General features: G+C 42.4%; 1 protein-coding gene across 20 annotated transcripts in view; it reads left to right on the top strand.

Annotated features, from left to right (window-relative positions):
• Positions 1-27983, top strand: part of LOC135368469 (ankyrin-2-like) — a 158255-nt gene that overhangs the window by 84191 nt on the left and 46081 nt on the right. For 13 of the 20 annotated variants that reach the window (XM_064601779.1, XM_064601772.1, XM_064601782.1 and 10 more), the window contains 8 exons: positions 1951-2091; positions 2621-2750; positions 5250-5330; positions 8141-8161; positions 8840-9064; positions 10055-10215; positions 12562-12773; positions 22464-22668. In XM_064601779.1, the coding sequence (XP_064457849.1) occupies positions 1951-2091; positions 2621-2750; positions 5250-5330; positions 8141-8161; positions 8840-9064; positions 10055-10215; positions 12562-12773; positions 22464-22668 (1176 nt within the window). The remainder of the gene's footprint in view (positions 1-1950; positions 2092-2620; positions 2751-5249; positions 5331-8140; positions 8162-8839; positions 9065-10054; positions 10216-12561; positions 12774-22463; positions 22669-27983) is intronic. The other 7 variants (XM_064601776.1, XM_064601780.1, XM_064601777.1 and 4 more) reach the window with 5 other exon arrangements.

Here is a 27983-nt window from a genome sequence, read left to right as displayed (position 1 = left end):
TGTAACTTTCCATAATGTGCTGGAATCTTGTGTAACTTGGCCATCAACTAACCTTTGTGCGTGTCTTGGTAGTGATTTTGTGCTCTGGTGTTACTGAATACTGATTTTGTGTTTGTTTGCTTCTGTGACATACTGTCAGGCTAATGCAACATGAATAGAGCCTGAAGTTTTCCTGAAATATTTATCTCTAAATTTGGGGGGTAAAAGTCTGGTAAATAAACATGTGCACTAAATTCATGCAAATTCGGGTGAAAAAAACTTCCAGTATGCTAAATTCGGAGAGAAATCTGGCTCAGTTACTCAAACTAACTGTAGTGGTTCGGTACAAGCAGTGCTGTCACTGCATTTGCTGCCAAACAAGCAAGTTAGCACATTCGTACAGACATCCCAGTGAGGGCAATTTGCCGGGTAAAAAATCGGGAATCACCCTAAAGAGGCAACCTTCAATTCAGGGTGCAAATTTGGGGAAGAATGTGCTTTAAGCAACCCTTTAAGGAACCCTTTAAGGAAGAAAAATTGTACATTTGCATAATACTGCTTTAAATGCTTGCTCTTCTTGCCAGCAATGTGGGTAGAGTACTATCACCCCTGGCGATGAAAGTGGTACTAGTACTGTGGCACTTCTGACTACTACTACTGACTACTACTAAAGTGGTACTACTGACATTACAATCATATTGAAACGGGTTAGAAAAATGTTGTAACTTTCCTGTAAAATATTTTGTTGTAGCTATTTGGGTACCTATTATTGGTTAGCGAGGAGTTTGAACTCTTTTAATTATTTTATAATGTAGTTAGATTACATAATTTAATTTTATTTATTTATTTTGTTCAGTTGTGTGACATGTTCACACACATAACTTGCTTTTGTACTTCCTGCAGTTCAGAACTGATGTGATGTTTCCAATGATTTGCTTTAAATGAGATCCTTCCATGGTATCTTTGTTTGGCCTGCATTCTACACACTGACTGTGATAAGGCAAAAGTAGCACCTGATAACACACTGTGACAGTTTTTGTTGACTGAGACCGGGTGTGGTGCTTCAACCTCTATCTTTATGGGGCTTATCTCTGTGCTTGACACACTTTTGATAACCTTCTCTATTATCTCTCCATACCTCACTCAAGCTTTCTGGGTGCTGCACACTGTGCTCTAGGACAGCTTTAGTATTTAAAGTGTGTTAGATGGCTTATTGTGAAGTACATCAACCATCAGTATATAACACATCATGGAATGTGCATAGAGGTAGATATTATTCCAGTTTCTGGTCATGGGACTTGGGACTGCATGGGATCTTATTTGGGACACGCCCATTGTTCAGTGTTTAGCATTGTGTTGTACATGTATACTTAAGGATATACTTGAGAAAAAATGTGAAGCACCATCCAGGTCTTTCTTTTCTTTTTGTAGAATCTGAAAATATATTAGTTTTTTGTTTGTTTTATTGTGCTCTCTCTTAGTTCTAGTCAGTTGGTTACTGGTGACCACCTATGCATTTATTTATTTATACACTGTTATGAAAAGGAAAGGTATCTATGTCAGTTTTTGGTTGGCTGTCAGTGTAAGAGATTTCTGTCTATAGTACAACCGTGGTAGTGATTGTGATACATCACTCTTACAGCTTTACTTTGTGTTGACGAATTTTGACGTTCTTATGCACAGAATTGCATGGAACGCTGCGGTGAGAGCCTCTGAGTCTCCTACAATAAAATTTACACAAATATATTGTGAAAAGTCTGGTTTCAGAATACTGTTTCATCATGATTACCTTAAATTCTCTTCAAAAGCACATTTTAACTGCACCTTTATTAACTGCTTCGCAGGCAAAACAACAATTAACTCTGTTCTGGTTTTCCTGTGTGTGCATTACTTAACAGGCTGTCTAATTGTAATATACTCACCTTGTCCAATCTGGTACCCTGTCCATAATTCCTGTTGTACTTGATGCAGCGGATGACAACATGCTGGGAGACCAGTCATTCCGCTACCTGACAGCTGACGAGATGAAGTCGCTTGGTGACGACTCTCTGCCAATTGATGTAACTCGGGATGAGCGGCTCATCGAATCTGTCAACGTCACACGCGAGGCTGGTAAGTCTGATGACATGAAACGAGATGTGTGATCTTGCGACGGAAAAATAATATTGAAATCATGGGACATGCCACGGCAGTTTATGTCTATACCGTCTACGAAAACTATGTACGATGTAATTTCGTCTGAATACGATCCAACTTTGTGTCGTTTTGAATGGCAACTATGACACCGTTTTTTTACATTTATGTTTTACGTTGACCATGGGGCTGCTGTGGGGGCCAGCCAGTTATATCTTTCTTGAAATTCTCATGATTGCAATCCTGTAGAATCCTGCTTTACCAGACTTTTTTTTTTTTTACATGCACACTAACCGGACTGTTTAGGTGCACTCAAATCAGTTGCAGGGAACTAGATGTGTTACGTTTAGGACCTTCCTTCTGTGGAAACCATATTACACTCCATCCCCCTTTTTCCTCCCTTATTCATACATTTTCATATTATAGGTACAGAAAATTCAGAAATTTGGAAATTTCTCGGTGCATAGTCAGATGATATGCTACGAATATTGACAAAATCTTCATTTAGGCCAAATCGCTCCACTGACTCAAGAGGAAGAACGCCTTTCACCAACGCATGCCCACCAGACAGAAGCTGTGTTTGTCGGCAACTACGCCCCTGACAACATTGACATTTCTCGAACCCCTGTCCATGCTGGGTGAGCTTTCTTTTCTCCTCATGTTTTTATGTATGTATTTATGTATTTATACCATCGTGCATCTCGTGTGTCTGTCCTTCTACACCAGTGTGTAGGTTGAAGTTTGAACCTGTTAAGCTCAAATTCGTAGAAGCCTCGAGCAATAGATATAAATGGCAATTTAGACGGTTTGCGCTCATGTAGACTATGTACACAGAAATGTTTCTAGGAAAGTAGTGAAATGTACTGGTGGTTGTGTATCCGATCACTGTATCACAAACAGTGCACAGTATTTTGGCGCTTGTTAGGCATACCAAAACAAGTAAACGTAAACATGTAAATAAACCAGCATACAGTGTAATTGGCAATTATATTACTACCTGTTGGTTAGTTGGCATTACTATATTGAATCGCGTCACGGCATTTATAGCTACATGACAGTAAGTTCCACTTTTGTGGTACTGTAACCTAAGTGAAGCTTTTGTGCACCACTAATACGCTGAATGTAATATGCATCATAAAGTGACAAAATACAATGAACTACATAAGGGCCTTCCATGTTTGTATAGTGGGAATACAATGCGCTATTACCGATTGATGTTTTTAACATTTTGGTGGTGTTTAATATTTTTGTTGCTAATGCTTTTTATGGCACTGCCTTTGCTGCAAAAGCAATGGCTGTTGTGTTCTGTATATTCACTTCTTGGCTGCTACAAGAAATGAGATGCATGGAGGTGTGCACTCTGTTCAGCTGATGCATACTTGCATTGGACGTTTTCGGATGAAGTGTCTTCACAAGATACTCCTGGTAAAGTGATAATGTGATGTAAGCAGGTTATGTTGCTGCAAGTGCTCCTGTTCTAGCTAAGTAAGCGGCTCATAGATAAATTTGGAGGCTTATCACGTAGCTAAGTATTGTGCATTATGCTACTTCTCATCAGAGCACTGATTCCCTATCAAACTATAGCTAACAATTTGATATATTAAACTATGAGGTTTAATTATAATTTGTTTGTGTGACTGCTACCACATTTCAAATCTAAAATGGTATCCAATACGATTACAGTGAAAATCGAGGTGCCAGCTGCGCTGTTGTCGAGCCTAAAAGTCAGGAATGCCATTAATATGGCTGATATACAGATGTATAGGTATCCATGGATACCTATGAGAGTGTGTCCTTAAAACTTTGAGAATGAAAGGACTACTTCTACATGAGGTAGTGTAGCGCTGTCCAAGGAGGATAAAGTTGAGGATATTTATGTGAGGAATCGCAAATATAACTCTGAAAATGCAGAGCTTTATATATGTATGTGTGATGCTAGTATACTACTGCAGGGTAGACTGTTTATGGTAAACATCATGGGACGAATAAGAAAATTCATTATATGTTGCAATAGTTGCAAGCAATTACTGCCTCGGAGATGTTTTTCCCTGGGTTGCAGTCCATGCAATAGGATGTTTACAGTATGTGCCGCTCTGAGGAAAGAGCTTAATTACCGTACCCATCACCTCATTGTATGCAAGGTCATCATTAGGGCCCGGAAATTTAGGTACTAAAAATAATGGAAATAGGCAGGTATTTAGGCTCTCAAAAACACAAAAATATGCAATAAAATGCAAAAATAGGCACATTAATCTGGTACACTATGTGACTTTCTTGGTGTTCCAGAATGCTGCATCCGGGAAAACTTGCTTATTTAAAGGCTACGGAACCGTGCAAACCTTAATTTCTGGTACTTGAATGCTGAGAAGGCCTAGAACCAGTCTACATTGAATACAATACCTTTAGTTTCCATTAGTTTAGTTCTCAATTTTTTTCTTCTTGACTCGACTCAACTCAGCTCAACCTTTAGTTCTCCGCCCTCGAAGATCTTGAAAGGCCAAGAACGGCCAAATCTTTTTGGGAAATATTTTTTGTTCTAAATTCGGGGGGTGAAAATCAGTTAAATAAACATGTGCTTAAAATTCATGCGAATTCGTTTGAACAAAACTTCCCGTATGCTAAATTCGGGGAGAAATCAGTCTCTAATATGGCAAAAAATAAAAAAACTGTACCGGTTTGGTACAAACGATGTAACTGCATTCGCTGCCAAACATGTTAGTGTGCATTCCTACAGATGTCTCAGTGAGGGCAATTTGCTGGGTAAAAATCGGCTTTCACCCTAAAGAGGCAACCTTCAATTCGGGGTACCAGTTCGGGGAGGAATCGGGTTAAACCCTAAAACTTCAGGCTCTATTTATAGGCAAATGCCTACAATTCCGGGCCGTAGTTACCAAAAACAGTCTGCGTTGTGATGCGGCTATTTTGCAGTAAGGCTTTGTAACTTCATCTTGTGTACGTGCGTGCCTTTTCCTTTTCAATGTACTTGCGCTACCCTCACCACACGTGCGTGGCAGCGCATCCCGTTGTTGATGTACAGCAGCAGGACATGGCCTCCGGCAGTGTGGCGAGCATGTGCTGTCCGTCCCACAGTGTGTACTGTACCCGTTGCTTTTGTGTGGCATTTCTTTTGTTTTTAGCTCCCTCCTTAGTTGGGATGGGACTGGGTCCTGCTCCTCCTCTTTTGTCCTGACACCCAGCAAGCGCATGTGGCGCGAAAGGTGTGCACCACTTACCTTTGCTTATCCTACCCCATGTGCATACAGCTAGGCATCGCTTTTTCCCTCTCGTCACATTGTACGGGAGCAAAAAGTGGTGCCCTGCACCTGAGGCTCGTCACTGGCAGCAAGATCGATGCGTGGTGAAATTGTCAGTATGTGTAATAAATTCAGTGCACCGACAAGCAACACAGTAAACAACACAATGCTTGACGTTTCGCGTCCCGTACGGGTCCCATCACTGATACGGGTCCCATCAATGACACGGGTCCCATCATCGATGGGACCCGTATGGGACCCGAAACGTCATCTTATGTTATTTACTGTGCTGATTGCCGGTGCGCTGAATTTATTAAACATGCGTACTCCCGGCCTCTGGACTATATTGATTGGTCATTGGTCATTGAGTACAAAATAGTCCTTGTTTAGATACAAAAAATGCGCTTAGAAAGTATAAAATTGCTGAAACCTGCATATAAAATGCTGGACTGAATAGCATTGACGTTGGAAAGTAGGTGTACTCCCATTTTTTTTTTACATTTACATACAAATCCTCGGAAATGGAAGAGAGCTAGTGCATTGTAGGCAGAAGTAAGTTCAGAATCAAGCACTGTCACTGATATCAAAATAGGCGTTTCTCTGGTATTTCTTTTGCAGTATGGATGTCATTGAGCTTTCTAAATACAGTCTCAGCTACATGTTCATCATGTTTCATCGTGTAACAAGAAAAAGAAAGAGGGATGTGATAAAATGATCATGTGTCTTAAGTGCAGCATTATCCTGAGGGAATCCTTACCTTTCAGCATCTCTAACAATTAAATAAATAAGTCATAAAAATGAGTTACTTGCTTCCATTGAAGTAAAAATTTTAATTCCAGAAAATCTGTTGGGGAGTCTGCTGGAAAACAGTAAATGGTTTTCTTCCTGCAGTGTTTCATGTTCAGTGTCAATGTTTATTTGCAGTGCACTCATTCATAAGTGCTGTAGCACGCCATCTTATTGACAGAACTAACATTAAATTTTTGCATGATATTGATGCAATATCTCTATTTAAGAGTTTTTTGACACATTTTGATAGCTATGACTTACAAAACCCTTGGGAATTGTGAACTGTTTGACACTTTTCAGTTATAAAGAAAGTCTTTTTAGTCCTTCCTTGACTACCGCAACGTCTTGCTGCCAGCGCTGTGTGCGCCAGAGCAGTATGTATGCATACTGTAAATAACTAGCCTCCTGTTTCCAATAGAATATTCACATATATTAACTCCACTAGACATTTGCCTCTTCCAAGGTCTTTAACAACTTTAACAAAACAAATCAATCTGCTCACACTGCCTGAAAGGATAGTGTGAATATTTTGTAAGCATCCATATCATGCTTTGGAGCACACACTTGATATATTGCACCCACTACATTTTTTGTTTGTTCAGTTTCACCATAATCCTTGTGACGCTGTACTACTTGCTAGCGTGTACAACATCGTGTTGCAAATGGGGCTAGAAAATTTTCATACCCCTTTGTGTTCACTGTTATTAACGAGTTAAAAATATTCTCTGCGTATTTATCTTTATCTTATTATTAATATTATTTTGCCAATTTGCAGAACAAATTAATTGCGGTTAATAATTAAATATGCATAATATGTCCTACTCCTACTACAGTTTCTCATCAATTTTTATTTGATTTTTTATCTTTTAGTAACAAATATGTACTTAATTTCTGCCTTGATGCTACCATAATAAGCTGTTTCGTATATTTGTTATGAAAGAAACTGAATCTCATACCACACTGATAGCATGCTTCTACCAGCTTGTGTGTCACCATACAACACGAGTAGCATGTGGTCTCTGGGCTTGCCTGTGCAGGCTCATCAATATTAGGTGTTGTATCAGCTGTCTTGCTTTTACCTTTGGCTTGGTTTTTGCATGCCATGGTATTGGTCATTGCCTGTACTCGAAGGAGTCGTGTCATAACAGCTGCACTTTCGTTTAAACATGCAGAGATGTCGGCTTTGGATTTCTGCATGAGAGGTGGAGGTCTTTGTGTGAATGGTTGAATTTGATATACCACGCTGCTCAATTACTGCCACAAGACTTTTTCTCAAAATATTTCTGGTTAATACTATGTAGCATTCTGCTGTATTTGTTTTGTACTGATGTTCAAGGTGGGTTTAAGAATGCCCCATTACCTTGTTCGACAGCATACATTGACATTCTTCACAAAAAGCAGGTTGTGCATTTCATGAACCTTTACGAAATTTTCTGCTGGGTTAATGCAACTAAGAATTGACAACGCAAGTAATATGACTGACTCAGTTGGTTTTAATGCTGATATAGAACCACATTACCAACGCTGCTTAACAAAATTTTAGCTAACGTTTAACCAGGTTAAACCCAAATGGAAAGCGTATCACGGAACTGCTCACAATGTTTTGAATATGCCAACTTTCTGTGAGATTGCAGATCCACCATTTAGAGTGCACATGTTTGGTATTTCGCCATGTAATTTCCAAGTACCAGTAGCACAATCGTTATGGTTCCTCGTAATATATTGTTCATCCTAATGTGTAGTTGCTCATGCACATAACTGGGGGAAAACTGTTGTGTGACGTAAGTGCGTGGTGCTACATGGTAAGTCCGCAGTGAACTTGTGCATGTGTTTTGCAGTGTACTAATCCTGATTGGCTGCCTGTGTCATTTTTCTTTTTTTTTATTATTTACTGTGGCTGTTGTGCGAATGAAACTAACCCTTGGCTTCCCCCTCCTCCTTCGATTTTGGGCTGCTCTTTCCACTTCACACTTTGGAACACAAAGTAGCAAGCTAAGATGGAAGACGTAAGTGACCTTCTAACTTCTTCAACAACATCCACCCACCTGAATTTTTTTAAAAGCTGACAACCAGAATGTTTTGTGCATATGTACTTGGCATGCTACGTGTTATTTGTAACACAGCATTGTTAATTACACTAACAGTGCCTGCCCCAAAGTTCATATTCATGCTCTGCAAAGGAAAGGGAATGGACTGCTACTTGTGATACCTTAACATAAGCCATTTGTGAACACAGCAGGAGGAATTATTATTGGCTTTATAATAAGCAGAATATTGCTCAGTCACTCCTTGACCCACTGAAGGAGGTCTGTGCAAAGCATAATGCCAGAGAGATGTGCAGAACAACATTCAGTCCCACTTTGTTTCTTTGGTGCTTTCTGCTGAACACAGTGCAAGGTTTACTTCAGACCTACGAATATTTGCGGAGCCAGTTACTTCCTTTCCATTGCAGAGAGCCTTTGTTTAATTCAGTAATGTATGCAGACTTCCAAAACGTCCACCTGTAGAAATAATTTAATGAGAGAAAATTTATTTGTACAATATGTACCTCAGAAAAATGTTACAAAAGTCTAAGAAGCAATATGGCAATAAAAAAAAAAAACATGTTGTATGGGACTATCCTTACGTTTGCTGACCATGTCAGGCCCTCTTAAACCAAATTCTATGATGGGGTGACGCTGTAGGTTCTTGGTGAGCTTTTTGGTGGATGCACGAGGAGGCGCCATGCGTGGCTGTCGCCACTCGGGAGTTCGTGTCATCATCCCTCCGCGCAAGGCTCCAGGTCCCATGCGCATCACCTGCCGCTACCTGCGCAAAGAAAAACTGCCTCATCCGCCGCCTCTTCTGGAGGGTGAAGCTTGTGCCTCCAGAATTCTGGAAGTGGGTCCAGCAGGAGCAAAGTTTCTTGGGTAAGTGTGGTCTCTTACACAAAGATATGTTATTATTATTATTACAGTCGCCGACCGATTTTTCGGACGTGCTCGATTATTCGGACTCGTTCGCGGAATAGCCGCGGGTCCCATAGAGTTGATGTATAAGAACATCAAAAATTTCGGACGCCGTGCAGCTCCGTCGCTCGATATTTCTGACTCTGTTTGCCCAACCCGCGAATTTCTCTCTTGGGGTGACGGAAAATATTGTATCATCTGAAATTCGTATCGAAAGAAATCAACCAACTAAAATATTGAGGCAAAAAAATAGGCAGTCATGATTGTTCATTTTCCATACCTCTGAGTAGAAGAGGTCTGTCATAACGCTTTTGCGTCTTCGTTTTTGGCCAACGGCCCAGCTCGTGCTGTCCGCCCGCACGTCGCGCTACAGCGCTGTAAAGCGAGCTTCACCTAAAACACGCATGCGTTAGGTGAAGCCGACTTGCAGAATTGATGACGCTTTGTTCTATACCCTCTCGTCTGGCATTTTTGGGCTCGTAAGTGTAGCGTCTGAACTATTTGAATGTATATTGGATTTGGAAGCAACACCTCTTTCATCCGAAATTCTAATATGGAATTCGACATTTGATTTGCATTTCAAATTGACTATACAATTATTTGCTTCGGTATTTGAAAAATTTTGATACAATTATTTGCACAGCCCATAATGTATACACGTTTTAGGTGGTACATTTTGAATCCTGGTACAAATTTTTGCTGCAATTTGGCAAAAAGGGCACAATTTCTTGATGTCCTACTAAAGACAAAAGTAAAAGCGCTAAAAACATGAGACGAAATTGAGGAACGGACGAAACACACAACACGGAAGCATCCTTGTCGTGTGTTTTGTCCGTTCGTCACTTTCGTCTCGTGTTTTTAGCGCTTTTACTTCAGTCATGCAGTACTAACAGGCCCAACGATATGTCCTTTCTATCCTACTAAAGAGCTGGTTTGTAATGCTTTGTGCAGCCCTGTCATCATTGAGGTTCCACACTTTGCATCCCTTCGGGGCAAGGAACGAGAGATCACTATCTTGCGAAGCGACAACGGTGAGACCTGGAAAGAGCACACCTTGGAGGCATCCGAAGAAGCTGTCCAGGAGGTACTCAATGAGAGCTTTGAAGGAGAGGGTATGTACCATGGTGTCTATAGGTTAGCCTGCTAAGTTAGGTTAGGTTAGGTTAGGTTAGGTTAGATTGGGTTGGGTTGGGTTGGGTTGGCCTTTGAAACTGCTTTGCTGGGAACGAAACACTGAATAAGGCATCTACTACATAACAAGAAAGCTTTCTGCACAAACAAGCAAACTGTAAGCAGTCAATGCTAAAATTGCCTTACGCTGACATTTTTGTGGAACGCCAGAAATCGTACCAAAAATAATTTTTATTTAGAACGGTGTCATCTGTCCTTGAAAGTGGTAGAGGGCATTTGTAGTGTTGAAAAGTGATGTTAATGACTAGCAACGGCTAGTACACAAAACCACGCAAAAACAGCACTATTATGCCAAAAATGCAATTGTGTTTTGTGAGTTTAGTTTGTAGCATCTCTAATTTGTGTTTGGTTTGTCTTACACTTTTTGAAATGGTACGGTGGAACCACTGTGGCGTCAAGAGTCAGGACATTGAGTGATAAAATTTCAGTTATTTTTTTTCTTTTCTTTTTGTGACGTTAATAATTTTCTGGTTAGTGCCTTCTGGTGTCATCCGATTCTTAGGGGAATATGATTTTCCTGTGTTCCCGAAAAAATGGTATGTTTGAGGTTCCCTTATCACTAGTATTGCCTCTAATGCTCATACGCTTAATGAGAGTCATGCAGATTCTGAGCTCCGCACTTATTACATATTTCTATGAATGCGTACATATCCAGAATTTTGAGATGTTTTTGCATTACGCTAGGTCTCTTGTACAAGCTGTGTTGAGTATTTATTCAAAGGCATTTTTACTACACTTGATGTTCCTTGACATTCTCTTTGGAATAATTCTTGGGTGCCTCTTACTTACTGAGTGGTCTGCTCATATTCTAACATCTTGACGTTTCAGCTGTGTAATTGTACCATATTGTCTGATAGTCGCGAAAGTAACCATAACCATGCTACGACATATTACCAGCACGAGAGTTCAATATGTCAGAAGTTAAGGTAGGGCCTAGTGTAGCATGTAGCGTCGTGTCGCCCACTTTTCCCATAGTCTCGAACTGGTTGTGACGTTACGTCGATACTTATTTTGACGTAGGTAGACGGAGGAGCTTTTCCAGCCCCCACTATTTCTATACTCCAAACTTTATTATTTTAGCTCTGTAACTGTCATTTAGATGCTGATTGTCTCATGACTTAAAACTCCTGAATTACAACTGCAATGGACCATTTTTCTCAGAATGCACAGCGCATGCGCTGCTCTCGTTCTGGCTGAAAACAACCGGAAGATGAGCACTATCGCTACACTAACTACTACCACATTCCTGTTCCTGGAGTCCTTCCGTCAATGAGTGGGGGCTATGCTTCCTGGGTTTCGACACCAAAAATGTAGGGAAAGCACTTAGGAACGATAACAAACAGCCTTAATGCAGAATGGCTGCACTATGCTCAAGAAGTGCAAGCATCATCATCTTCAAAATAGTGGCACATATAGCTCACTGGTCCTGCATGTAATTGCACGTCGGGCTCCAGGGTCATGTTGCGACTATCCTCGCGGTTGCTGATCAAGAGCGAGGGAGGCTCCGCTTTCTGGGTGCCGGCAAATAGGAGGACGTGGACGGCAGGCACTTCCCGAGCCTCTGCTCTCGCCTAAGAGATGGCGCACCGTCGCGTTACCGTTGTTTCGCGTTGAATGGCTGAACGAGGCTTAGACAGGAGTGTGGCTACTGCTATTTTCGCCTGCCACAGGGCTTCTGCCGTGGCGCACCAATCTAACCAACGGCTTTGCCATCCGTCAACATAGGAACGAGGCCAAGCGGGAGTCGCACATATGCCGGTTAACGGACGGCAAAGCAGTTAGTTAGGTTGGTGCGCCATGGAACAGAAGCCATGCAACACGTGAAACTACGGTAACGGTGCGCCATCTCTTAGGCAAGAGCAGATGCTTGAGAAGTGCCTGCCCTCCGCGTCCTCCTACTGGCCCTCATCCACGAGGCGGAGCCTCCCTCGCTCTTGATCAGCAAATGCAAGGATTGTCGTCCACGTTGCGTGCATCAAACAGGCACTCAGACTTCGTACAGACAGAATCAGCAGAAACTGGGCTCGAAACCCAAGGTGGATACTCAAAAAGCGAACAGATACAGGACGCTGGAACGAAAGACACGAAAACGAAACCGTGGCACCTCCTCACGTGCATTGGTTTTCAGGAAGTTGCAGACGGCATTCGAGATGGCACCATACCTCAGGAAAATGGTCCATTGAATTGCAGTATGCAATAGCATCTCTGATACTGACTCTGTGGGGAAGCTGTCATGATGACAAATGCTGTTCCTTCACCCCTCGCAGAACTGACAGCTCTGGAGGACCTCCACACGAACCGCATTACTCGTATCCTCACAACAGACTTCCCCCAGTACTTTGCCGTTGTGACACGCAGCCGACAAGAAGTGCACGCCATTGGCCCCGAGGGCGGCCTGGTCAGCTCGACTGTCGTCCCTCAAGTGCAGGCCATATTCCCCGAAGGCGCCCTCACCAAGAAGATTCGCGTGGGACTACAGGTAAATCAGCGTTCCCCGTCTCCTCCTAGGCTGGCCGAAGCCGAGACGCTGAGCGACGACATCTCTTGTCCGTCGTCTGCTTCGGCCAGGCCAAACTCGTTGGGGCCTCCCCAGGGGAGTAAGTCAAACACAGCGGGTGACCAAAGGCGGTGGCGGTCGCTCTTGAGGAGAAAGGGGACGGATGGGAAGAAAAGGGAAGGGAAAGGTGAAGAAGGTGGCAAAGAAAGGAGGCCCAAAAAAGTGGGGCTCTTTTCGAATCTGGTTCGGAGGACGTGGCCACGCTTTGGAGCATTTTCGTACGTGTGAGAAGCTGAAAGTGTATGTCTTTGTGTCCTCTGCCATCCAGTGCCAGTAATGGAGCAAAGAAGGATGTAAAGATGTAAAAGATGTAAAGGATGTAAAGGACATCTTGTCACGACTAATTTTCGTCCAAGTCCATTGCTGCGGACGTGATTGTGGACCTAACGTCATTTGGTATTGTGGGGTGCGTGAAACGTAACGCTGTCTAATTCGGGGCGCACACGAGAAAGTGTAAAGCAAAAGCTGCTTCCTCATGGCACGTGAAATGCTTCCGTATATTTGAAATTGCTTCAGGGCCGTTGTTGCCCGGCGTATCAGGACGTGACACCAATGTGGAGCTAGGGTTTTTGAAGTTCTCACATCATGCACATTTCACCTGTGGCGATAGGTCGCTCTGAAAATATATCTGGGAACACCTAAAATTACGTTTTGTATGGGTTTTTCTCAACACTGTTTTGGCTAGTGCCACGGTTGGCACAAGGTGAAGGATGAATTTGCAGCAATCCTCGTTTTAAATTATTGGTGGCTATGGCAGCTGTTTACACAAGTTTTGTGTGGTATTTGGCAGCTAAGATAAAGGCAGTAGTGCCTTTGTTGAAAATCTTTAGTGTTTCTATGTTTATTTGTGAATTCAGTACAGACACAGGCACCAGACACAGACACAGGCACAGAACACGGAGAAATTCTTGTGTAGAAATGCGCACTTTATGAATTACCCTTTTTATGGAGCACTCATGAGCCAGAACGTGCAGACGTATACATGGGTGCCTCTAAAACATGCAAGTCACTCACTTTTCTGGAAACACAGTTTATTGTAAAGCCGAGCTGAAATGGGTCAGAATTTGAACCTACTCTGGTGAATCTCATAAGGCCCGTATTACATGTGACTGTTAATTGGTTGTGATGAGCATTTGATGTTAAACAAGGAGTTGGTGAAGTAGAACTTTGCGGCCAATACTAGTTGCTAGTTTTTTTTGTTAATATGCCCATTTGCAAAAATTGTAGCTATGATATACAGTCGAACCTTGTTACAGCGAATTTTCGGTCATTGCGAAGTTTATTTTGCGTATGGTTGCCACGCTTTATTTAGAGTTGTCTTTTGTACAGTGCACTAAGCTTCCCCATTTTCTATGGGGAAGAAGTCATTCGCCCTGATTTTCTCCTTGGGCACTAATCTAATCGCGACCTTCCGACGAATCACTAGCGGAGGCGGAACCGCTTGTCGTTCACGTGCTCGTTGCTCCTCGCCGCAGCCGCACCTCCGCACTTATTCCCTCTCCCCTCTCCCCTCGGCATGCGTGATTTGTTTCCCGTGTGCTTTTTGTGCATCGGACACATAAGACGCAAGACAACGCGATGACCGGCAAACAGAAAGCTTTGTCCTTGGAGTCGAAGCTGCAGATCCTGCGAGACGTGGATCCCAGGCGCAAAGAAGAACGTTGCAGAGAAGTATGGAGCTCCTGCCAATACGGGTTGAGACGGAAGAAACGTTCAACGATGTAACAATGATGTAACGACGGCGTAACGACGGCGACGATAGTGTGACCGCATGCGGAGGTGTTGGATTATGAGCTCCGAGTCTCTGAACAGGGCGCAGGCGTTAAAGGACTTCCTCCTTGGAAACTCAGCGTTGTCAGAGGTGGACGTTCTTAATCGACTCAGCTACCTCGACAAGGCGGGCGAGATTGTCGTACGCAGAGCCCTCGTGATTAGACAACAAACAATGACAGATTATTTCAAATAAATATGCTATGTGCAGTGCTTCTCTGGGGTTCTGAGTCTGGTTATACAGTCGCCGTCCGATTTTTTCGGACTCGGCGGGGATCGTGCAAAAGTCCGAATAATCGAGCAGTCCGAAAAAACGAATTTCGCTTCAAAATAACCTTTACTAAGCCCTAGTAGGCTGGAAAAATTTGTCGATTCTTTCCTAACGCGCTTCCAGCTCTGCCTGATAACATCAGCTTCTATTTCCCGAAGCGACACTTCGTCAATGTACACTGTCAGAGGCACCGCCGTCATAAAGTCCGCAAGACGGCTTCACATAACGCATGCGTGCTTTAGGTGAAGCTAGCTTTACAGCGCTGTCGCGCGACTCGCGGGCGGACAGTACGTGCTGGGCCGTTGGCCAAAAACGATGACGCAAAAGCGTTACGACAGACCTCTTCTACTCAGAGGAATGGAAAATGAACAATGATCACTGCCTATTTTGTTGCCTCAATATTTTAGTTGGTTGATTTCTTTCGATACGAATTTCGGACGATACCAATATTTTCCGTCACCCCAAGAGAGAAATTCGCTGGTTGGGCAAACAGAGCCCGAAATATCGAGCGACGGGGCTGCGCGGCGTCAGAAATTTTGGACGTTCTTATACATCAGCTATATGGGACCCGCGGCCGTTCCGCGAACGAGTCCGAATAATCGAGCATGTCCAAAAAATCGGTCGGCGACTGTATATCTTCTTATAGCGTGGCGCGTGGTTTCGTTTGTAATTTAGCGGCTATATCAGCTATTTTTAGTCATGTTCTGTTAATACGAAATTTGGATACAACGAACAAATTTGCGACTTCGCTATAACGAGGTTCGACTGTAAACGGTTGAACTCTATTGAACATGGAAAATTGGGTTACACTATTTATGCTTGCACATCAGTGTGAAAGTTCCCATGAGCACACGTATACCATTACATTTATTCATGTGCAGCATTCCTTCTATTATTTATTAGCTATTTATTGTGCTAGTTATTGTATTGCTATTAAAATATATTATTTATTATAGCAACATTATTTATCGGTTATTTGTGATGATATTGTGACCTTACAAGCCAAATACTTAATTTTTTACTTTATATATTTTATTATTATTATGACATTGTGTCTGTTATAAATACTCATATGTGGGGCTTTGTTGGTCTCATTTAGGTTTGGTATGTTAAGATGATGTACAGGTCTTAATAACATTTCTTCTCTTTACAAAAATCTACGTGAATCTCGTAACAAAAGTGCTACCATCTCCTTTCTTCCTGCGTACTAAAAGTACATAGAACTTTTTTTTTTCTTTTCACCTTAATGGTTATTATCTTCGCCGCCGCTGTTGCAAATGCAATGATATACTATAACAAAATCATACTTCATGCAACCATGAAATTTGCAATAGAGTAACTGGTGGCAAATAATATTTAATTACAAAATAATTTACTGCAGTTTGAGCTTCAGCAATATCGAGACAAAGTACGTACTTCGAGCTAGGCTGCCATGGTTGTGAGGAATATCAGATATGAAATATCACAAATCTGTGGCTTTTGAAATCTATTCTATGCATTTTCCATTGCCTTTTATATTCATTCATATTTCATTCCAATGTCAGAAGACATAAAGTTCTGCAGCCATTAATTCAGCATTTTTCTTCTGAAGAGAAGACTACAGCACTTATCTAGTCACTTACGGAATGCGAAGCGAGGCCGGGTTGTCTTTGTTAAATAGACACTTCTGTTTTCGGATCCTAAGTTTTTTGGAAATCAGGGGCAAAAATCGGGTTCTATTTCGAGAGCCGTAAAACAGGGTAAAATCGGGCACTATCGGGTGGAAAGGCAAATTTTTCGGGAGAGAGCGCTTGCCGCGTGTCAGATGATCACGAGCAACTCCGCTGAATGCACAGTGCTTAGCGTTCTCCGGCGGCCGTATTGGTGGCTGAATTTTCACTTTAGCAAGTTCGTAGTCTGGGTTTTCCGTGTTTTACTCTTAGGTGATGGGGGTAAGGGGGAGGTAAAAGCGAGTTTTTGTGGGTGTGTTTCTAAAACGCAAGGCCCCATTGGTAAAGGAGAGGTCAACCATTTGTTAGTCCCATAATGGCAAAATGGACTTTTGTTTTTGTTTTGCGAAGCTGCAGGATGTTTTGATACCATCATTGCCTTTTAAGCGATCCTATAACAATGTGGCTTTCTTAATACTTTTTAACACCCTGTTGATTACACAGTCTTGTTCATAAGGTCGTAGGGACCCGCCGTCCCGAACGATTTAAATGGTGCTTGGTTTTGGCAAGCTATTCATTCGTGTCCTGTGTGGCCTCAAATTCGTCAAGCGACTATCCGTGCATTTGCTGACCAAGAGCGAGGGAGGCTCCTCCTCCTGGATGCCGGCCAATAGGAGGACGGTAACGCTGTGCCATCTCTTAGGCGAGAGCAGAGGCTTGGGAAGTGCCTGCCCTCCACATCCTCCTATTGGCCGGCATCCAGGAGGCGGAGTCTCCCTCGCACTTGGTCAGCAAATGCAAGGATAGTCGTGCATTTGCAGTCGACGAGAAGGCCATGTCAGCGTAGTGTAATAGGCAGCACACCTGACCAGATAATCAGCGGGGACCAGGTTCGAATCCTGGCGCTGACATGCACTGGCTGTTTGGCCAACTGCCTTCCTTCGTCATCTGTGCTCTATTTATTCCTACAAAGAAACCGAAAAAAAAAAAGGATATCCAAGGATTATTTTATAGTTCAAATTCTTATTGAGTGAATATTTCTGTTTTCATTTCATGATTCTTTTTTGCTGGTTGCTTATGAACAGGACTGTGAAGGCTTGAATTTGTAACATTGTTATTGACTATGACTGTCAGTTGCTTCTTACAAAGTTCAAAATTTTGTTGGACCGTATCTTAATCTTGTGCTTTTCGGAAATACTCATGGGCTGGATGTACTTTACGCGCTTTTTGCTCTCTGGCGGGGGGACACAGTTAGTGTTGCACCTACATATAGGTATATACGAGATTTTGGCAGACATCCATTACGTTTGTTGCTGACAGCTAGAACATCAACAGTTAGATTAGTCAAGAATCCACATCTGTAGAAGAGTACACATGATCTGCATTAATTTCTGTCCATGTTATGGCCTCAGTTTCACAGTGGACCTTGGAATATTCCAGTCTTGAATTTTTTTCAATTCATCCTCTTTGCTGTTCGACACTACTGCTGTTATAAATGCAGTTTTCTCTCTTTTTCTTTTCTTTTACATTACATCATGTGAGTGCAATGCCATTTCAGCTGTCCAGAAAAAAAAAGAAGAAAAAAGCTATTTTCATAGTGTGTGCCAACAGTATTTTTGTACCTGGTTCCCATTCTGTCTGGTGGCGTGTTAGTGTCTCTTCCATGTAAAGCATTCTAATTTCCCTTTATTCACTGAAGTGTACTTAAACGTAGCCCATGTATGCACACCTAGTCTTAGTGCTCTTGCATAGTCACTGTAATGTGTAAAGTAGGTAATGGTACCAGTACAACAACCTGAAATGTACTGTTATGTAGTTTGTTGCCACAAGCTTTTTGAGGTTGATGTGAGCATCCCAACAGGAACAGAAGTCATGGTGAATATATGCAGCATATACAGTATAGATGCATTTTCGGATAAACACTGATTGTAGGGTCCATCGAAATGTTCCGACTCTTTGCATGTAATTCATGCTTTTCATAGGTGCATGTTTGCAAACTACATAGTACCCACATTTTGAGGGCAGTGGAATAGATTGTGAATCCAGAAGAGCAGAGCTTAGGTAGAAATTCTGGCAGCTTAAATTTTGTAATTTGGTAATAATACGTGGATACCTTGATATCTGCCTTTGTCACTTTTCATCACAACAGTTATGTACAGTGTACATAGGCTCCCATTTGCATAAGCATTATCAACCAGTGTCCCATAATTTTTGCTTATTCAGCGACTCTGATTGGTACAGTACTTAAGACTGTACGTACAAATGGTTGTGTATTTGCTGTTTACACGCATTGATGTGGCAGTACTGATGGTGGGGTCACATGAAAAGGATGTCAAGTGTGCTAGTACTAGGTGGCCCTGATAGTGGTCTGGACGAAAAAGTCTAGTTGTTTTGCAGACATATCGTGACTGTGTTTTTGCTGTGTCTGTGTTTTCTACGAGGGTTCGGTCCGTGCAGATCTAGCAGAGCGTGCTGTTGGTGTATATAAAGCTGGCGAAAATGTGAGCATGAACAGTATGATACCCATCCTTAAATGGATTTCATGGCTTACTATACTGGGTGCATTTTGAAATTTTCTGCAAAGCAAATTGTTTTTATAGTTTCTGGGATTATTTCATTGCTTGCACACTACAGATTTTAAATCCTTTCACTAAGGTGAGGTGAGAGATTGAAAGCTGTTGCAGTGCAGTGTCATCGAAAATCTGGGAATATGAATTTTGTTGCAGAGTTCATTATTATTGCTGGTAATTAATGTTGGTATTTTATGAATTTGAGAGTGTATCTTCGTTCAGAGAGTAATACTTGGCTAACCATGACAATTTTTGCAACTGTATTCGGGGAATGTTTTTTTAGTTTCGAAACTTTTAAGTCTTGCACTTATTTAGTTGGTTCACCTGGCACTGTTCGAGTGACTGTTGTTTTTGATTTAGCAGCTACATAGCCTGCTTATAAGCCCATATTTGTTGCTAATGGAATGAAAAAATATTAGGCTTTTGTTGATGGGCTATTATTTTTCTGCAGTTTTGGATCATAGCCTTCCGTCATATTTTTATACAGTATATTTCTACTAAGAAACAAATTTTTATATAATATACGTTGGCATACACAACAGTACATAAAAGTAACTGAGCCACATACGATAAGAATACAACATGTTACAACTAACTATAATTGAAAATTATTTATACTGATATTAGGTTTGTGGACATTGTACCACATGTATAGTGTTGAATCAGACATGCAATGCTTTGTGTAGAACACTAATATTGCTGATATCTTACTGCAATCTTCATTTATCAAAGACAGTGCTGAAAAAATTCATGTTCCCAGACCACTGACACGGACTGAGAAGTTAAAAATAACTTCTCTGTCCGACGTAAAGCTGGTAAACCCTTGGTAAAACATTGGTAAACCCTTCTTATGATGGCACCACCTCATGCCTTCCAAGCCTCCGGGTAATTTATATGATTTCGAGAAAGACATAAACACCCAGTATCTGTCATTCATGCCTGCACCTTGCCTTAACCCAACTGTCCTGCATTTGCACTTACTCATCACTACCCTGTCATTGTAATAAACGATCATCACCATCACAATCATCATCATCACTGTTAACTTTTGATAACTCCTCTCTTATCAGCGGCATCTTTAGCACTGTTCAAACACGTAAGTAAGTTTAAAACATAAGTGATGAGTAAGTGTAATTCTCATCTATCACTGTAACTACTACTTTAATTTTTTTTCTTTCAAAATGGTGTAGTTACAGATGGCTGCATAGTATGACCTTTTCTGACCTATGCTCTAATACTAACCTTGAACTTTGTTAAGTCCCATTAACACTTCTGATTTATGACCTCTTGCTCTGCCTAGACTAGAATGTATGTACTGAATAAAGGCTTTTATTAAAACCCACAACTAATACTGTTTCTGCCTGCTTCTTCTAAAATTGGCTAGCTAATGCTCTATTTCCTCCATGCCTACTCCAATTCAAATCCTCCTCCAAGTAAATCTGATTACTGCATTATTTATTACTTTATTTTGCCAATCTTTGCAGACTAGATGAAGAATCGATGTGTGTTGCTCTTGTTTCTATAATTTGACAACTTTGAAGGAAAGAGTTCAATTAAGTAGGCAGAGATTGGTTCAGTACATACAATCTAGTCAACAGACAGAAACTTTTTTCCTCTTTGCTGGTTTGATTTTAAGCAGTTCCTAGCTTTCGTTTTAGTTTTGACTTGAAAGATAATGTTACTTGGAGGCTTTTTTGGGATGGAGTAGGTTGTCAGTGAGCAGTAAGGTCTGGAGTACATCTTTGGCTTTCAGTGCTGCCTCTTGCATGTCTTCTTGCACACTCCTGGTCTTCACCTAGCCACACTAACTAACTAACTGGTGCTTCTGGGCACTGACCCTGTCACTCTCGCTTGGAAAAAGGCATGATCAAGCATACAGTCGAGCCTGTTTGTTACGATCTTCGACATAACGATGACTCCGATATTTCGATCAAATTGCTGGTTTCTGTCGGCTCGCCATTGAAGTACACGTAAACAGGACATCGATATAACGATCGCCACGAAAGCGACGAATTACCCGTGGGGAGGCGCGTTCTGATGGACAATGCAGTTCCCTTAGTGAGGATGATGATGACTACAGCACTGGATGACGTGCAGTGGACAAAGTCGTCAATCTCAAAAGGTGCGGAGCCTCACGTGGTATCGGCGGTTATGTTGTCCTCGGAAAAGCTTTCGACGCAAAGCTGTGTCAATTTAGAGCTAGGTAAAATGCTTTTGCGCTCGCAACAAACGTGCAGGTTCAGCGCCGTTCTACTTCGTTGACACGATCCCGACTGGCAATTTCATGAAAGCTTGTTTTTAAAGATAAATACTTATCGATCATATAACAATCAGATTTCGCATTCCTGTCAATATCGTTATAAATGGGCTCGACTGGGATAAGATACACAGACTAATCATCTTCTATGCAACAATTGAACTTATTTGTAAAATCTCCTGGAGGTTTATGAGAAGACAGCTTGCTGTTTCTAGAATAGGCTCTGCATGCACGTCTGTTGTTCTACACATCGTAGTGGCAGCGAAGTTGGGCTCGGAAAAGGAACATCTATGAATCAGTTTCTTTCAAATTGAGGAGAACTAGCCGTCCTGTTTCACAAGAAGCTCAAAGCACCAGTTGTGAAATTGCCTGTGCGCCTTCCAGGTAGATATGGAAGCCTTGCAGCATATGCCTGTCAGTGACATCTGCCAGTACAGGCACATATCTGTCCGCTCAGGACACCCATCTATTCACTTGGCGACTTGAGTCAGTGCTCCAAAGCAGCACATGGAGTACTCATAGGGAGTCTCCGTGTACAGCTCGCATCAGAGTTAACTTGAACGGCTTTCCGGCCTGCGGACCCCGAAATAACGGCGGAGGCTGTTTTGGTAATCTATTTACAGTTAGAGGTGTCACCCTCGTTATGAAGGCATTGTTTTCTGCTAGGCGCTGCCCGAGTGGCTCTGTTCCCGCTTCGCAGGCTAGAGCGGTGTTCAAGTTAACTCTGACGCGAGCCATATGTAAAAGGCAAAAAAAGTGCAAGGATGAGGTATACGCTGTGCATGGCTGTGATGCACACACATACACATGCACAAATTTCCAGTAGATCACGCTGGTCACAGTTAACAAACTTTATCAACCCACTTCAATGTCTGTTCTGACAATTCAAGATCCCCGTCTTCAGGTTTGAGGTTCAAACTAAATCACTAGCAGTTGGGACGATGGCTGCCTCAGAGCCCAGCTCGCCTGGGTCACCTCAGAACATGAATGCTGCGGTTAAAAGCTACGTACGAAATTGAAATGATTTAGGCAGTGGGATCATACTCGTCGAGACAAATGTGGGACAAGTGTGGGACAGCCCCCTTTTTCCTCCAGGCCCAACCAATCCACTCTGACCTGGTGACCAAGCTGTTGGGCAACCGTGTGGCCGTCAGCCCGATCGTCACTGTGGAACCTCGACGGCGCAAGTTCCACAAACCCATCACACTCACTATCCCCGTACCACAGGCGGCCACCAAGGGCATGATCAACCAGTACAGTGGCGATGCTCCCACACTGAGACTCCTCTGCAGCATTACAGGTACGTGCCTTCTCTTGGATCTGCGTACTGTACGAGGCTAGTGAGTATTCTACATCCATTGTCAGTATCCATGCATCGATACATTGTCTGGTCGGTATACACAAAGAGCTGAGGCCAGCAAAAGGCTTTGGATGACATGGTAGACTATGCATATAGAGCCTGAAGTTTTAGGGTTTTACCCGATTCTTCCCCGAATTTGCACCCCGAATTGAAGGTTGCCTCTTTAGGGTGAAACCTGATTTTTACTAGGCAAATCGCCCTCTCTGGGATGTCTGTAGGGATGCACGAACTTACTTGTTTGGCAGAAAAATGCAGTTACATCACCGTTTGTACCAAACCGCTACAGTTAGTTTGAATAACTGAACCCGATTTCTCCCCGATTTTAGCGTAATGGAAGTTTTTTCACCCGAATTCGCATGAATTTAGTGCACATGTTTATTTACCCGATTTTTACCCCCCGAATTTAGAAAAAAATATTTCCTGAAAACTTCAGGCTTGCAGAGTAATTTCATAGGGGTTTTGTATCTCTGTTATGCGCAATGTTGCAATTAGTGTTGGGATCCTGGTTGTCCCGCGGATCCTGGCTTTTTTTCGCATCCCGAAATCCCGGGATTTTGGGACTTGAGAAGAATACTGCAAACTTACTGTTGGTGCAGTCGCGACACAGAACTCTGTCACAATAACGAGTTATTAAATTTCTAGCACTTCTGCATCTTTCTAGTCTGAATGACAGTTCTTTGTCCTCAGCTGCCTCTCAAGCACCCTAAAAGGGTGCGCATATTTCCTTCCTTGTACGGCGCCGGCGAATGGGCTTTGATTGCTGACGCCCGTGACGCATGTGCTGGAGTTCCATGCATTGCTTTGCTCTCTTGGGAGGTATAGGCAGCGTCGAACTGTTTGTACAGGGGCGCGTACGTGAACGACAGCATAAAGAAAGAAAGAAGAAAAAAAAATTGCTCAGAATCTGCGGTGCCGGTTCATTTTCTAAGTTGAGCAGGCAAACAAAGCGTGTAGTGACTTTCTGCAGAAGTCAGTTACTTGCATGCCGATGATGGATTGGATGTCAAGTTGAGGAGGCATACAGATTACTGACTGCTAAGAACCTCTACAAGAGGTCTCTACAAAAACATCCCATTGAAAACAGCTTGAACCACTCGCATGACAAATAGTCAAATCTGGAGTTTGAAAAGCCAGTTTTTCTGTAACGCTCAGCAGTCAGGCGCATCCACTTCTTGTTGCTTAGCAAGTTTTTATATTTCAGTCGCATTCAGTTTTGGAAGTTTGTGCTTGGTTTCATCTTTGGTGCTAGTTTGAAATAAACCGGTGGGCGTTATATGAAGAGACTGCAAATAAAATTGAGCCCATTATTTGGGTAGAACATAAAAAGTCAGGAAAAACAATTGCCGGAGCTCTTTGGCTGCATGTACAGGTTGTGTGCAGAAAAACGTAACCCGCATTTTTACGTGTAACTCGTTGTCTACTTACCCGAGGAACTTCCGGTGGCGTACGATGGCGTATTTATGCGTGCGAAAGCTACAAAAAAATCCTGGTAGCCATACTCAGCGTAAAAAAATCAACAGCGCGGGAAAACATCGGCTTCCATGCATTAATGCGCCGTCGTGCGCCACCGGAAGTTCGTTAGTTAGGTAGACAACAAGCTAAGTGCCTAAATGCGGGTTACGTTTTTCTGCACGCACCCTGTATAATGCATGTTTGTTAGTGCTCAAACGTTGCCATGCCAGTACTGGACAGCCTGTCCAGTACTGGCATGGCGACGTTTTTGCACTAACAAACGTAAAATGTCAGCTGTTTTATAAAAAGTATTGCATATATTTAAAAAAAATGGAATGGAAAGTATTAAGCTACGAGGAATGTCTTAATTGATAGGTAAAGACAGCGCGCCGAGCAGAGAGAGAGAGAGAAAACGTACGCAGGAATAATCAGTTACTGCTCAGAGGCTATATATGGGTGCTGTCTCGGTTTTATCTCAATCTTAGAATCCCGTCCTGGGATCCCGGGACTTGCCGGTAAATATCCCGAAATCCTGGTACTACTGTACAACAATGGCCTGGGATTCCCAACACTAATTGCAGTGAAAGGCAGGCAACAGGTGTTCCTTCACTTCACTTAGCTTGAAAAGGTTTAACCTCATTTCTGATCTCTAAAGGCTAAACATAATATCACCGCCATGAAATCACCACCATCGCATAACCATGTGCTTTTTCCGTGCACTGAGTGCCACAAGGCATCAAAATGCAGTCTTATTTTGAAGTTATTATGATAGGTTCAGAAACCATATGGTCTTGCTCTTCTGCAAAAGAACAGACGTGTTTGTTGTGTAATTACTGTTCGTGGAATATTGAGATATAGCCACATCACTATTGTGAAAAATTGAATTGAATGAATTGAATCTTTATTTCACATTGGTGCGTCAAAATCAAGCAGTGATCGTGTCTTCCGCGCATGAGGTAACTCTGTCTAGTAAATTTCAGGTGTAATGTCGGCTTTTGGTAGTTCAGTTAAGTAAAGTAAGGCAAAAGTAGGCAGGCTGTGATAAGCTAGCACCATAAACTACAAATGATCTTGTCATGGTAACAAATTCCATGTTTACTAACACAGCTATAAACTCAACTTGTGCCTCATTTGCATATAATTTTCTTATCTTCCAATTGCCTCCTTGAGGTCTGCCACCCACCATTAGTGTCTTAAACTTTGTCAGCATCTTTATCGTGTCCCATTTCTGGCTTCTTGAAATATATGTGTGATCTTCCATTCAAGAAATATGATTATATTGATGCTTTATACTGGATTGACTTGTTTCATTAGGCATGGTACAAAGTTAGAAACACATTGACAGCAGTACTCCTCTTGAGGCTTCTGGCAGAGCCACTGGGCAGTCCATAGTTCAGTCCACCTATATCAAAACAGTGTGTAGTGCCAGCTAAGATTGCCTAAGGCAGGGAAGGTTTGTCATGGGAGCACTGCTATGAGCGCTGATCTGGTGAGGGGGTGAGGGCTCAGCTTGGGTTGCCGCCAGCCACAAATATCCAGAAAAGCAGTTTCATGAAGAACAAAAACAAGAAACTGATATGAATGCGTAATGAAGCTAAATCGTTGTGTCAAACATGTGTGAAGATTGTGTGAAGGCACAACAAAACTGTTGAAAGGAATATGGGTTATTATATCCAGGATCATTAAGCTTATATGTGCCAGGTAGTCCCCCAGGAAGTCTACTTTCCTGACTTTTTTGTGAACCATGGCAGTGCACAGTGGTGTTCTGATTTATAGGTCTTCTCTCACGCCTAGGAATGCCCCTGCTGACAGTGTGTTTCTGGCTTCATATAATGAAATTGCATCCTGTGCTTACATAGTCATTTAACACAGCCAAACTTCAAGGCTTAACCACATTTGGCCGGAAATAGTGAAATGTGACAGTGCAGGTTCTAGATGCCTGTGTGTATTTTGCTGCACCACTTTTAGGTGATTTCTGTTTTCTTTCACTGAGAGCTACCCTGCTTTCTTTCTCTCTTTCTCTAACCCCCTTCTCCACTTTCTCTCTCCCTCTCTCCTCCCCATTTCCCTCACTGGCCACAGCGAGCCGCAGACATGGCCACTTGTCGGGAGAATACCGACTTGATTCAGGTTACTACCATTGGCTGCTACTTACATGTCTGATTACTGCGTCTACCCTTTATTTTCTTTCCCACATATAATCTTCTCTCTCTCTCTCTCTTTCACAAATGAATGCATTGTCTATCCCTTTCTCGAGATCCTCTTGACCTTCTAGCTTGCCTGTGTGACCGCCGACAAAGCCACTCGGTCTTGCAGAACAGCAGTTTGCAGGTTGTGTGTCTATAGTGCACACTGTCTACGGCATGTGCATTGTCATCAGTGATGAAGGAAAACTTAAACTTAGCTGTGAATGAGTTCAGCAGTTCAAGGGCAGCGGCCCATAAAATAAAAAGGTTGATATAGAAATTTATTTTAAAATTATTCTAGTAAAGGTTGTGTCTTTTCTTTTTTTCTTTTTCTGTGACTTGCAGTGATATCAGCATTTTAAGTTGATTGACGGCATTTTGGAACGGCCCGGAGTTAAATTTAAAATTTCCCAGCTATCAAGTGAATACAGGAACACCAGGTCTAGAGCGGATACCATGAACATGAGACCGTTCTATTATTCGGATGTTATGTTATCCACAGACAATTTTATTTCATGAAAGGGTGCATCTCACTAAATAGTCTCATAAAACAGCATTACATAGGTTTCTTCCCAGTTTTCGCAGAACCGAGTGGCTTTAGCTACAAGCAGTGACATACATTTCTTTCACCTTTGATACTTTTTCTTGTTTGATACAACCTGTAGTCCCCACAAGCAGGGTTGCTATGTAGTCTCTCGCAGACAGTGGTTTAAATTATCAGTGTGCAGGAAGCATACAATAACAGTTTATTGAGTCTTGATTGGGATGGGTTTGTCTGCATCAAGGAAAAAATTTCTCTTTATCTTGCTCGTCTACATTAGCAACCCTGATGTTAGAAATGTCTGTTTGCTTTCTAGCATGTAGCTTGTCACTAAGTCTAATTTTTGCATGGAATGCAAAAGTGTATTTGGAATGTTTCAGCTAGTTTTCATTGTGCACGTATGTACTGCATCACATTTGCCTAATTTTCCTAGAATTTTCTACACACAAGGGTTATTCAAGGTTGACAGAGACCTTTATTACTTTAAATACAATGGAAAATTTGGGAAAAACCAGACTGCATCAGTTCTACAAAATATTCACCATGCACATCTACACACTGCTGCCATTGCAGTGGCAACTCTTTGATGCCTTTGGCATAGAAAGGGGTGGGCTCCTGTCGTAGCCACTGCAGGACATCTTTCTGGAAGGCTTCATCTGTGTGGAATGTCTTTCCTCCAAGGTGCTCTTTAAGGGGCCCAAATAAAATGGTAGTCACTTGGGGCTAAATTTTGGCTCTAGGTGGCATGGGGCAAAACCTCCCAGCGCATTTCGGTGGGGTTGCTCCCGTTGAATTCGTGCTCCATTGTGAGGTCGTGCATTGTCACGAAGAAGAATGACCCTCCCAGACAACATCCCAGGCCTTTTCTTGGTAATTGTGCTTTGGCACAGCACTGTTCATCAACATGTAGTAGTGCTGGGCATTAATTGTGACCCCTCGCTCCGAGAAGTCCACATGGATGTCGCCCAGAAGACAGTTCTCGTGGGCTTCCCAGCAGACGACTGCATCTTGCTGTTCTTTGGTGGTGGGGAAGCCTTATATGTCGCCATTCCGTGCTGCTGCTTTTTGTCTCTGGA

This window comes from Ornithodoros turicata, chromosome 9 (assembly GCF_037126465.1).
Source record: "Ornithodoros turicata isolate Travis chromosome 9, ASM3712646v1, whole genome shotgun sequence".
Classification (NCBI taxonomy): Eukaryota; Metazoa; Arthropoda; class Arachnida; order Ixodida; family Argasidae; genus Ornithodoros; species Ornithodoros turicata.
This window is presented reverse-complemented; position numbering and strand designations above follow the sequence as displayed.